The sequence below is a fragment of the Rhincodon typus genome, chromosome 6, assembly GCF_021869965.1.
Source record: "Rhincodon typus isolate 14 chromosome 6, sRhiTyp1.1, whole genome shotgun sequence".
Taxonomy (NCBI): Eukaryota; Metazoa; Chordata; class Chondrichthyes; order Orectolobiformes; family Rhincodontidae; genus Rhincodon; species Rhincodon typus.
The window spans coordinates 15642904-15656719 of NC_063337.1; the positions used below are offsets into that span (position 1 = coordinate 15642904).

Below are 13816 nucleotides of genomic sequence, written 5' to 3' on the forward strand. Positions count from 1 at the left end.
GGATCTCTGTACAAAATGCCACAGAAGATAGAAGTGTATGTGCTTAAATTGCAAAAGTATAGATTGACGGTACAATACAAGACAATGGACAGTAAGAACCTGTTGATTCAAAACTACATATGCAGAACTGACAGCACAAAATACCAAAGATGATTAAGTATCTGTCTGTGTGATATTGTCTCCTGACGTTGCAAGCAAGACTAAGCAAGATGCATTCTGAGAAAGACCAATCAGTACAAAAGGTTGACCAATTGATAGAACTTCTGTTGACAAAATACAACAAAGCCACCAAAGATACAAAAGACTGAAGTTCAGTCTGGTATATCACCAGATACTGTGGGTAGAATTGGCTGATATCTGATAAGCAATGCATGGGTGGCTCAGTGGCTAGCACTGCTGCCTTACAGTGCCTGGAACCCAGGTTCAATTCCAGCCTCAGGTAACCATCTGTGTGGAGTTTGCACATTCTCTCTGTGTCTGCATGGGTTTCTTCCAGGTGCTTGGGATGCACAGGTTAGGTGGATTGGCCATGCTAAGTTGCACCTTGTGTCTGGAGATTTGCAGACTAGGTGGGTTAGACAAAAGGTAGGATTACAGGTATAGGGCAGAGGGGGAGAGTGTGGGTGGGATGCTCTTCAGAGGGTAGGTGTGGACTCAAGGGGTGGAATGGCTTGCTTCCAAATTGTAGGTATTCAATGAGGAAATAAAGACTATAACATGTAAATGGCAACAATAAGTATTCTAAGTAGAGCCTGTCTGTTTAATTTATATCCTTTAGGAAGGAAATCTGCCACCCTTATCTGATCTGTCCTACATGTGATTTCAGATCTATATTGATGTGGCCAGTCTTAATTTCACTCTGAAATGGCCTGGGATGCTACTCAACTGAAGGGCATTTAGGGGTGGATAACAAATGTTGCCCTTGCCAGTGATGCTGACAGCCCATGAAGGAATAAATTTGAAAAAGTCCATGGCAAAATTTGAGAACTCCTTTGCTTTAAAAAATTGTGAATGAGTTCTTTAAAAGCAAGAGTTTAAATATAACTGTGTGTTGAACCACAGAGGATCAGGTCAGAAAATTTCTCTTGAAAAGCTTTGGGATTTTTTTCAATTTCCAAGCGGATGTGATCTACTTTCAGTAATCTTGATTTTCTGGGATACTGTATCTCAAATGAAGTCAATTCATGCTATTAGAACTCAGTTTGCAAATATAGAGTTCATAAAATTTAGCAGAATTTATGGATTCAAGCACACCCAATCATGAAAGTACCCAACATCCAAGGTGACATTTAACTTGCAAAAAATGAAGTTGTTGAAAAACGAGTACAATGTAACATTTTGGCCTTTGATTATCATAATGTGCTCAAAAATGGCACTACTTTCAACCTCTGAACTTTTGATAGGCATAGAAATAATACCTCAGAATGACAACTTAATATAATCAAAAGTATTCACAATAGGTAAGTATAGTGAAAGGAAGTAAATTCTGAGCATCCATTGATCGGAAACGGAACTGGACCAATCATACAAATTACTTTAATGACAAGAACAGGTCAGAGGCTGGGAACTAACAACACACCCCTCGCCACCCCAAAGTCTGACCACTGTCTACAGGGCACAAGTCAGGGTCAAAGCGGATTACTGTCCACTTGCCTGGATGTAGTGCGATTCTATCAACGCTCAGGAAGTTCAACGCCATCCAGGACAAAGCAGCTCATTTGATTTGCACCATATCCACCACTTTCAACATTCACCTCCATCACTGATACACAGTAGTAGCAATGTGTACCATCTGCAAGATGCACTAAAGAAACTCATTAAAGCTCTTTCAACAGCATCTTCCAAATTTGCAACCTTGACAGGAGAGATACGGAGAGGATGTTTCATAGAACATAGAACATGTTCTAGGATGTTTCCTCTTTTGGCACAGTCTAAAATAGGGGTCACTAAATAGGTGGTCACCCATTTAAGACAGATGTAGCAAAAATAAGATGTTTCTCTCAGAAGGTCATTGGTTTTTGGAACTTCTTTCTTCAAAAGGTGGTAGCAGCAGACTTTTAGATATTGTCAAGGCAGAGGTAGATAGATTCCTGGTAAGCAGGGAGGAGAAATGTTATCAGGGTTGGTGGAAATGTGGAACTGAGCTTAAATCAGATCAGCTGTGATATCTTTGAATGGCAAAGCAGGCTCTGAAGGCCCACTACTCCTGATTCATGTGTTTATATAAAAGCAATATACTGCAGTTGCTAGAAATCTTAAATAAAAACAGAAAATTATGGAGAAACTCAGCAAGTTTGACAGCATCTGTGGAGAGAGAAAAACAGAGTTAACATTTTGAGTACAAAGATTTTTCTTTGGAATTGTTTCAAAGAAAAGTCTTTGGACCTGAAAAGTTAACTTTTTTGCCCGCGCACTGCCACTGTCTCTCCAACATTTTATGTTATATTTTGTTAATTTATATATTTGTCTGACCTCTACCGCCTAGAAAGTTCCCCTCCCAGTTATACGCCATTCTAAATTGGAACTGTATCCTCATTCCTTCACTGTCACTGGGTCAAAATCCTGGAAATCCTTCCTTAACAGTACTGTGAGTGTCCCTACACCCCAAGGACTGCAGCAGTTCAAGAAGGCAGCTCATCATCACCTTCTCGAGAGCAGTTAGGAACTGTCAATAAATGCCAGCCTAGCCAGCGATGCCCACATCCTATCAGCAAACATATTTAATTGTATGTAAATAGATGCTACCAGAAATACAGAGACAGTTCATGTTTCCAAGCAACAGCAATTACTCAGACTTGTGTCACATCAGCCCTTTAGATAAGGAAGTCATTCAGTGAGTTGCTGATTTACATGGACCAGGAAAGTCCAACGTTGGATTATTAGTCTGTGCTGAACTATATAGGAGGATAGCACCAGTGTTTCCATTGGCCCTCCAAGACTCCCAGTATTTGTTGAAGGTAAGAGTGATGCATTCTGTGGTAAAACCATCGACTGATGCACAATTTTATGCCTCGCACATTTTTAAAAAATCACTCATGGGTCATGGGTGTGTCTAGCTAGGCTAACTTTTATTGTCCATCCCTAATTACCCTTGAGAAAGCGGGCTGCCTTAACTGCTGCAGTCAATGTACTGTAGGTATACCCACTATGCCGAAAGGAAGGGAATTCCTGGATTATGATCCAGGGACACTGAAGGAACAGCAATATATTTCTAAATCAGTATGGTAAATGGTTCAGAGATGCCTGGTGGTAGGGTTTTTTTTTAAATTCATGGATGTCGCTGGCTATGCCAGTATTTATGCCCATCCCTACTTGCCTAGAGGGCAGTTGGGAGCCAGCAATATTGTTATGGGTCTGGAGTGACACGTAGGGCAGACCAGGTAAAGATGGCAGATTTCCTTTCCTCCAGGTCATTAGTGAACCAGATGGGTTTTTCCTCCAACAAATGGCAAAGTTTCATAGTCATCATTAGACTCAAAATCCCAGGTTTTTAATCAAATTCAATCCTTTGCCCTGGTAGGATTTGAACCCAGTTGCCACAATATTACCTGGGCTTCCCCAGATTAAGAGCCCAGTGATAATACCACTAAGCCATCAGCTTCCCTTATCTGTAGCTCCTGCATTTGGCCTTCTAGATAGTGATGGGTTTGAAAGAAATAAATGCCTTCGAGACAGAAAGGAAGAACACTGCTGACAAAGATGCATTACATTTTGAGAAACCTGTTGTTGCACACCAGTGTAATGTTGATCCACTCATAAATTATTCTCTAAAGTTTTGATGGTTTTTGGAACCGGGATCTTCTGTCTATTTTCTTGGGGCACTATCAGACATTTTTAAATAGATATTTTCTGCCCTAAAACAAGGATGAGATGTGTAGGTTGACTGAAAATTGGCACTTTAAATGGAGAAAAGAAGAAACTAGTGACAACACCATAGCCTAATCACCTTAACACTGTCAGCACCTATTGATTGGAGACCTGATGTTATCACTGCTGATTGCTTTTCTATCCGCAGTAGCACAGGATAAAGTGCATCAGACTGATACCTATTTAAGCAGACACACATTGATTGAGTTTACTTGATGAAGCAGGTACACAGTCTTCCAGGAAATGCGGGCAGTGCCGCATGAACAGGAACGTGTCTCTCTTGATAACAAAAGTTAATCAGCGTTTGGAAAATGAGTGCCCAGTTTGAATTCGCTGAGCAATGAAAAATCTGTTGTTAATTGGACAGGATGACAGGAAATTGCAACTGACAGTGTACCATTTATTTTATAAGCATCACTGAGAAACACACAAACTTGGGGCTGAAGATGAAATTGAAATGTGTGGAATGCGTGATTGAGTGCCCAGTTTAAAATTGAAATGGCACTATTAGATATCTCTGTGGAAATTGTCGTAAAAGACATTATTGTATGAATAAAAAATAGCTACTTGTGTCAACTTCCTCTTCCTCTCTATTTTAATAGAGGCATTACTTAACATAATTAGATTAACTGCCCTGATAAGATAGCACGGGGAGGAATATAGAATCCAATATAGATTCATCCAGCAACGTTTGTGAATTTAGACACCAATCTATAGTAAGCATGTTAATTGACAGCTCTCAAAATATATTGGCAGTTTATCAACAGTATGCTGGGGCTGATTTAGCAATCCATTCACTTCACTGAATTATCAGCATCTTTTACACAATCAAGGCTGCTATTTCACTGCAGTTCTGAGAAAGTGCTGTACCAGTGGGGGTACTGTCTTGTGAAATAAATGCTCATTAATTGAAGTGTAACAGAGCTGGGTGTCCTTTTACACCGGTCGCTGGATGTAAGCACACGGGTGCAGCAGGTAGCGAAGAAGGCAAATGGTATGTTGGTCTTCATAGTGAGAGGTTTTGAGTCCAGGAGCAGGGATGTCTTGCTGCAATTGCCCAGGGCCTTGGTGAGAGCACACCTGGAGTATTGTGTGCAGTTTGGGCCTCCTTATTTGAGGAAGGATGTTCTGGCTAAGGAGGGGGGTGCAGAAAAGATTTACCAGACAGATTCCTGTGAAGGCAGGACTGGCGTATGAAGAAAGCTTAGATCGCATACGACCACCTCCACTGGAATTCAGAAGAATTAAACCTAGAAAATTCTAACAAGACTAGACAGGGTAGGCATAGGAAAGGTGTTCCCGGTAACCAGGGAGTCCTGAACAAGGGGTCATAGTCTAAGGATATGTGATAGGCCATTTAGGACTGAAATGAGGTGAAATTTCTTCACCCAGAGAGGGATGAAGCTGTGAAATTTTCTGACACAGGAAGTGGGTGAGGCTGAAATAATAAGTGTTTTTGAGAAGGAGTTAGATATAGTCCTGAGAGCTAAAGTGATCAAAAGGGTGGAAAGAAAAACAGAAACAGAAAACAAATGATGATTAGCCTTGATCATATTGAATGGGCTCGTCCTGCTCCTATTTTCTGTTCTATATTTCTAATTGAGGCCCTGTTCACTTGCTCAGCTTGATACATAAAGTACTACAGCACTATCTGGAGAAAAATGGGTGAATTTTGCATCATGGGCAACACATATCCTTCCACCCACCAACACCAGCTTCTGGTTAGATTTTGGTAAGGGTCTAATTCCATATTCACAGGAGCCTATTATTTCAGAACTCTGATATGAGACCATTTTTAAAGTGTTGAGCGCAAATTACGGGAGTGGGAAAACAACTAACCCTATTTTGAGGCCCATACCTCCCACTGAAGACAGCCCCAGAGAGTTTGCCATTTCAGATGAAGCATATTACTTTTGTTCTGGGTATTAACATATCAACACTATTTCTTGTTTTTATTTCAGATTTTCAAATCGGCAAGATTTATCAATATGTCCGGCATGTAGCAAACTTACAGGCATGACTTGACATTATTGAAACATCTAGAATGAAAGATTATAGTTTTCGGATAAGGAGTAGCAGATTTAAGACAGAAATGAGTAGAAATTCCTTTTCTCAAAGGGTCATGAGTCTGTGGAATTTACTACCCCCAAAGTGTGGTCGTTGCTGGGAGATTGCGTAAATTTAAGGAGGAGAAAGCTTTTTTAATTGGAAATGGGCTGAAAGGTTATGGGAAGTGGGCAGGAAAAACCATGATTGTATCAAATGGTGAACCAGGCTCAAGACGCTGAATTGTCTACTCCTGTTCCTCGTTCTTATGTTCGTACTCCTTTGCACCAGAGTGCTGTGTTTTATGTTCCCAGGACATCCGAAAACACTTTGCAGACAAATAAATCCTTTTGGAAGTTAGGCCCTATTTCAACGCAATGAAATTCAGTAACTAATTCAGGTTCTCACAAGTAATAAATACACTGAATGATTAATTCATCTGCTTTTGTTGGTGTGAATTTTGTTGAGGATAGCAGAAGTTTACTTCCCAACAAAAGTCGTACGAGGTCAGGGTTCGATCTAACTTACAATGCGAGCAGAATTCTAAATTCAGTTGTTCCCCAAACCAGGAGGCACTTGTAGCACAACTGAATGTAATCAGGATACCACACCAGATTGAACTTTGTCATCTTTTTTCAGTTCAGTCATGGGATATGGGCATCACTAGCTGTGTCAGCATTTATTGTCCATCCCTAGTTGCCCATGACAATGGAAAGGTCCACAAGCAGTAGGACTGAATCTTATGTTCCAATGCAGCTCCCATGCCTGGAGCCCTAATCAATTTCAGCCTGTGCTAAGGTCTACAGGTAAGTTGAGATTTTGAGCTGGTGGAGAAGATGAAGTGGCTTGGGTTGCATGATAACTATAATGAAGAACCTTCAGCTGTCTCTAGCTGTTTTGTAATGTCAGGAGAAACCTTAGAAGTATTAGCCTCAATCATGTGCTCAAATCTTGGAGCTGTTGCAACCAGGTGGAAATGTCAAAGGGTTCCCCTTTCCTCCTGTCCTTGTTCAACTGCAATATGTGGGGAAGCGATGGCCTGGTGGAATTATCACTGGACTGTTAATCCAAGGGCCCAGATAATGGTTTGGGGACCTGTGTTCAAATCCTGCCATGGCAGATGGTGAAATTTTAATTCAATGAAAACATCTGAAATTAAGATTCTAATGATGACCATGAATCCTTTGTTGATTGTTGGAAAAATGCATTTGTTTCACTCATGCCCTTGAGGGAAGGGAAACTTCTATCCTTAACTGGTCTGGCCTACATGTGACTCCAGACTCACAGCAACATGGTTGACTCTGAACTGCCCTCGGGGCAATTAGGGATGGGCAATAAATGCTGCCTGGTTAGTGATGGCCTCATCCTGTGAATGAATTTTGAAAAAACACATTTCTAACTTTGGGTAAAGATATCCTTTGGAATTTAGTGTACGCTTAATTGTTTACTCTTCTGTAATCATAAAAGTTAAATTAGACAAATTTTCTTAAGATAAAACAAAGTAAGAGGTCAGTTTGTTTGTACTTAATCTGATCCAAATTAAAAAGTAAAATAAGACGTGACATTCATGCACACAGTGGCAGTTCACAAACACAAATATAGATAACAGAGTAGGAGACAATAGATTCACCAAAGTATAGCCCATTTAAAAGAATGGTAGAGAGAGTAGACAGTCCATGGTTTGGTGCAATTGGATGGCCTTAGGCTGAATTCAATGGTATTGAAGCTTTTGATTTGAAGGGATACATGCCAGAGTTGCTTTTTCCTCAGGAAAGACAGCTACGGAGTTGAATTCTTTCTGTAAATTCTCTGCCTGTAGTACATAGAAAGAGTCAACATTGGTGGGCATGGTCCAATATCAGAAGTTGGCTGTAGTGAGAGGGTGAGAGAGTGAGAGTGAGAGAGAGAGAGTGTGAAAGTGAGAGACTGAGAGAGTGAAAGTGAGAGACGGAGAGAGAGCAAGAGCGAGAGAGAGAGCCAGAGTCCAAAGGGACATCACTTTGCTTCTCAGCACCTGAACCAGTTCTATCACAGGCAAGGGCAAACATGTGCTTAAAAGCTCAAAGGACTTTTGCTTGATGTGATCTCTAGCTCAAACTGCCAGTAATTCAAATGTAATTGTATGTTCCAAGTAGAATTTAATTAGCTCATCTGGAGAGCTATTATGAAACTCAAGTTCTCATTGCCCAAGCAGTTAAAGTTTGAAAGGTCTGTTTTTTCTTAAATTTGTTCATTCATGGGATGTGGGTATTGCTGGTTCAGCCAGCATTTATTGCCCAAAGGGCATTTAAGTGCCAACCACATTGCTGTTGGTTGGGGTTCACATGTAGGCTATTGGCAGTTCCCTCCCATAAAGGGGATTAGTGAACCACTTGGTTGTTTTCCTGACAATCAGAAATGGTTTTGTGGCTTTTATTCAATTCTTAATTCCAGATATTTATTAGGTTCAAATTCCACCATCTGCTATAGCAGGATTTGAACCTGGGTCTTTGGATTAATAGTCCAGCAATAATACCAGTAGGCCATCACCTCCTCCATTAGTTTTCCCTTATTAAATACTATAGGTGATTTCCATAGTAACATTGTCAGCAGAGCAGGATAGGTGGTCCTTCATGGTACATGTCCGTATGCGTGTGCATGTGTGTGTGCACATGTGTGTGTATGTATGAGTGTGTGCGTGTGTGTGTGTGTGTGTGCGCGTGTGTATTATCTTTGGTAAGTTTTTGCAGATATTCCTTCTCCTCCCAACAGGGTTGGAACATTGCACATACACATATATAACAATTAACATGGCTATGTTGATGTAGGTTAAATTGTTTATATTCTGTTTAAAAAATAATCTGTCTCCTTGAAAGTCCAATTTCTGTCACCAGCCAATGAACTAAAAATAAATAGTTGCTATCAGCTCAACTTTGTTTCAACTTCGATCTTTAAAACACAGCATTCTCAGTTGGGAGGAAGAATGCTACCAACTAGTCAGAGCCAGTTTGTGAGAGATTATGACATTATAGTGGACACTTTTCCTTGTCACTTTTTAGTTTTGTGTTTGAATATATATCATTTGGCCAAATTCATCCAAACCGTCATTTACAAAGCTTGCATTTCTTACATGAAGTTCAAATTGCATTTATTTTTAAGTCTACTTTACATTGTCCAGCTTTTTAGGTTCCTGCATTATTCTTGGGTTTGGCTTTGTCATGATCATTGATACTGATATCATTTTATTCTAAACTTTGTGTAATTTCCCTTCCACCTTCCAGGCAATGGAACATTGATTGGTGCTTCCACTAACGTGGTATGTGCAGGAATAGCAGAACAACATGGTTACGGCTTCTCCTTCATGGCCTTTTTCAGGTAAAATGGCTTCAAAACTCTGTCCAAATGCAAGAAGACTCTAAATATGCTTGCAGAATGAACACCTGTTTTGCAAATGAATTTGATAAGTACAAGGGGAGACATTTTGGGGGTAAGAGCATTGAGGGCACCAAAAATAAGTCTAAATGTGATAGGGGAGCAAAGGGATCCAAAGATAAATATTTATGAAGCAATATATCCAGCAGTGGAGGTTAATAAGTCCATTAAAACAAAATGCAAACCAAGTTTAAGGCTCCAATTCCAGATGGATTACAGTTGTAGGAAAAAACTGCAGGTACATTCAGGTAGATGGGTTACCTCCAGGAAAGGTAGGGGAGGGAGGCAGGCCATGTAGGAATCTCCTGTGGATATCCCCATCTCAGTCAAGTATGCTGTTTTGGCAAACGTAAGGGTGATGGACTCTCAGGGGAATGTAGCACGGTATATATTTCTGGTATATTTCTGTTACTGAGACTTGCTCTAATGTAACGATGGGTACATCAGGTTCTATGCAATCAATTGTGATAGGGGATTCTCTAGTCAGAGACACAGACAGATGTTTCTGCGGCCGACAATGAGAAATCAGAATGGTGTGTTGCCTCCCTGGTGCCAGGATCAAGATATCTCGGAGAGGGTGCAGAATATTGTCAAAGGGGAGAGAGACCAACAGGAGGTTGATGGAACTAACGATATAGGAAGAGAAAATGATGAGATTCTAAGGAGTGAATATGGGAAGTTTGGCAGGGATTTAAAAAGTAGGTCCTCGAGAATAGTAATGTCTGGATTACTAGCTAGTGAGGGTAGGAATAGAAGGATAGAGCAGGTGAATGTGTGGCTGAGGAACTGGTTTTAGGAAGAAGGATTCACATTTTTGGATCATTGGAATCTCTTCTGTAGAATCTCTTCTACAGAAGGATGGATTGCACCTGAATTGGAAGGGGACTAATATACTGGCAGGGAAATTGGCTAGAGCTGCTGGGGAGGATTTAAACTAGTAAGGTGGGGAGGGTGGGACCCAGAGAGATAGTGAGGAAAGAGATCGGCCAGGACACTGGTACAGTTGGGAAAAGGAGCAAGTCAAACAGCCAGGGCAGGCAGGAACATAGCAAAGAACAAGGTAGGACTGATAAATTAAGCCACATTTATTTCAATGCAAGAGGCCTGACAGGTAAGACAGATGAATTCAGGGCATGGTTGGGAACATGGGACTGGGATATCATAGCAATTACCGACATATGGCTCAGGGATGGACAGGACTGGCAGCTTAACGTTCCAGGGTATAGATGCTATCGGAAGGATAGAAAGGAGGGCAAGAGGGGAGGGGGAGTGGCGTTTTTGATTAGGGATAACATTACAGCTGTACTTAGGGAGAATATTCCTGGGAATAAGTCCAGGGAAGTTATTTGGTGGAACTGAGAAATAAGAAAGGGATGATCATCTTACTGGAATTGTAATATAGATCCCCCAATAGTCAGTGGGAAATTGAGAAATAAGTTTGTAAGGACATCTCAGTTATCTGTAAGAATAATAGAGTAGTTATGGTAGGAGATTTTAAATTTCCAAACATGGACTGAGACTGCCAGCGTGTTAGGACTACATAGTGTTAAAGGGCTTTGATGGAAAGGAATTTGTTAAATATGTACAAGAAAATTTTCTGATTCAGTACCTGGATGTACCTGCTAGAGAAGGTGCAAAACATGACCTACTTTTGGGAAATAAGGCAGGGCAGGTGACTGAGGTATCAGTAGGGGAGCACTTTGGGGCCAGTGACCATAATTCTGTTAGTTTTAAAATAGTGATGGAAAAGGATAGACCAGACCTAGAAGTTAAAATTCTAAATTGGAGGAAGGCCAATGTTGGCGGTATTAGACAGGAACTTTCAAAAGTTGATTAGGATGGATGTTTGCAGGGAAAGGGATGGCTGGAAAATGGGAAGTCTTCAAAAATGGGATAACGAGTGTCCAGAGACAGTATGTTCCTGTTAGGGCGAAGGGCAAGGCTGGTAGGTGTGGGAAATTCTGGATGACTAGACAAATTGAGGTTTTGGTCAAGAAAAACAAGGAAGCATATGTCAAGTATAGACAACAGAGAACGAGTGAATCCTCAGAAGAGTATAAAGGCAGTAGGAGTATACTTAAGAGGGACATCAGGAGGGCTAAAAGGGGACATGAGATAGCTTTGGCAAATAGGGCTAAAGAGAATCCAAAGGTATTTTATAAATATATTTAGGACAAAAGGGTAACTAGGTAGACAATAAGGCCCCTTAATGATCAGCAAGGCCATCTATGTGTGGAGCCACAGGAAATGGGAGAGATATTAACAAGTATTTTGCATCAGTAAAGGAAAATATGGAAGATATAGAACATGGGGAAATAAAAAGTGACATCTTTTAAAATGTCCATATTACAGAGGACGAGGTGTTGGATGGCTTAAAATGTATAAAGGTGGATAAATCCCCAGGACCTGATCAGGTGAGATATTTGTATCATCGATAGCCACATGTGAGGTGCCAGAAGACTGGAGGGTGGCTAACAATGGTGCCACGATTTAAGAGAGTTGGTAAGGAAAAGCCAGAGGACTATAAACTGGAGAGCCTGACATTGGTGGTAGACAATTTGTTGGAGAGAATCCTGAGGAACAGGATTTACATGTATTTGGAAAGGCAAGGATTGACTAAGGATAGTCATCATGGCTTTGTGCATGGGAAATCATGTCTGACTAACTTGATTAATTTTTTTGAAGAAGTATCAAAGAGGATTGATGAGGGCAGAGCAGTGGATGTGATCTGTATGGACTTCAGTAAGGCATTCAACAAGGTTCCTCATGGTAGACTAGTTAACAAGATTAAATCACTTGGAATACAATGAGAATTAGCTATTTAGATACAGAACTGGCTCAAAGGTAGTAGGCTGAGGGTGGTGGTGGAGGGTTGCTTTTCAGACTGGAGGCTGGTGACCAGAGGTGTGCCACAAGGATCAGTGCTGGGTCCACTGCTTATCATCATTTATGTAAATGATTTGGATGTGAACATAGGACGTATGGTTAGTAAGTTCATAGAATAGAATCATAGAATCACTACAGTGTGGAAACAGGCCCTTCAGGCCCAACAAGTCCACACTGACCCTCAGAGCATCCCACCTAGACCCATCCCCCTATAATCCACCTAATCTATACATCCCTGAACACTACAGGCAATTTAGCATGGCCAATCTACCTAACCTGAGCATCTTTAGACTGTGGGAGAAAACTGGAGCACATGGAGGAAACGCACACAAACACGGGGAGAACATGCAAACTCCACACAGTCACCGGAGAGTGGAATTGAACCCAGGTCTCCAGTGCTATGAGGCAGCAGTGCTAACCAATGAGCCACTGTGCCACTCCAAAACTGATGGAGTGAAAACAGCAATCACTTTGTTCCCAGGTGGCCTTGAACCACCATCCTTTTGGTTAACAGCTGAACACCCTAACCAGTTGCACCACAGAAACTGAGACTTTCACAGTGATCTCAGCTGGTATGGGAATTGAACCCATGCTGTTGGTATCTGTGTTACAAACCAGCCAGCCAGCCATTTGAACTAACTGACCCCTTTGCAGGTAACACCAAAATTGGAGGTGTAATGGACAGTGAAGAAGATTACCTCAGCATACAATGGGATCTTGATCAGATGGGCCAATGGGCTGATCGAGTGGCAGATGGAGTTTAATTTAGATAAATGTGAGGTGCTGCATTTTGAAAAGGCGAATCATAGCAGGACTTGTATGCTTAACGGTAAGTTTCTGGGGAGTGTTGCTGAACAAAGGGACCTTTGAGTGCAGGTTCATAGTTTCTTGGAAGTGGAGTCGCAGGTGGATAGGATAGTGAAGAAGGTGTTTGGTACACTTGCCTTTATTGGTCAGTGCATTGAGTATGGGAGTTGGGAGATTATATTGCAGCTATACGGGACATCGGTTAGACCACTTTTGGAATATTGTGTGCAATTCTGGTCTCCCTGCTATAGGAAGGATATTGTGAAACTTGAAAAGATTCAAAAAAGATTTACAAGGATGTTGCCAGGGTTGGAGGGTTTGAGCTACAGGGAGAGGCTGAATAGGCTGGGGCTATTTTCCCTGAAGCATTGGAGACCGAGTGGTGAACTTATAGATGTTTATAAAATCATGAAGGGCATGGATAGGGTGAATAGACAAGGGCTTTTCCCCAGGGTGGGGGAGTCCAAATTAGAGGGCTTAGGTTTAAGGTGAGAGGGGACAGCTTTAAAAGTGACCTAAGGGGCAACTTTTTCACGCAGAGGGTATCACATGAATGGAATGAGTTGCTAGAGTAAGTGGTGGAGGCTGGTACAATTGCAACATTTAAAAGGCATCTAGATGGGTATGTGAATAAGAAGGGTTTAGAGGGATATGGGCCCAATGCTGGCAAATGGGACTAGATTAGTTTAGGATATCTGTTCAGCATGAATGAGTTGGACCGACTGGTCTGTTTCCATGCTGACTCTAATTTAAAAGTGGGGATGTGATGTTAAACCTGAATTGAACCTTATTTGGACAA

The 13816-nt window shown here is 41.2% G+C and overlaps 1 protein-coding gene across 1 annotated transcript in view; it reads left to right on the top strand.

The window, feature by feature from the left end:
* oca2 (oculocutaneous albinism II) overlaps positions 1 to 13816 on the top strand; it is a 403227-nt gene that overhangs the window by 320160 nt on the left and 69251 nt on the right. Inside the window, exon 25 of the mRNA XM_048598233.1 lies at positions 9174 to 9267. Coding sequence (XP_048454190.1) covers positions 9174 to 9267 — 94 coding nt within the window. The remainder of the gene's footprint in view (positions 1 to 9173; positions 9268 to 13816) is intronic.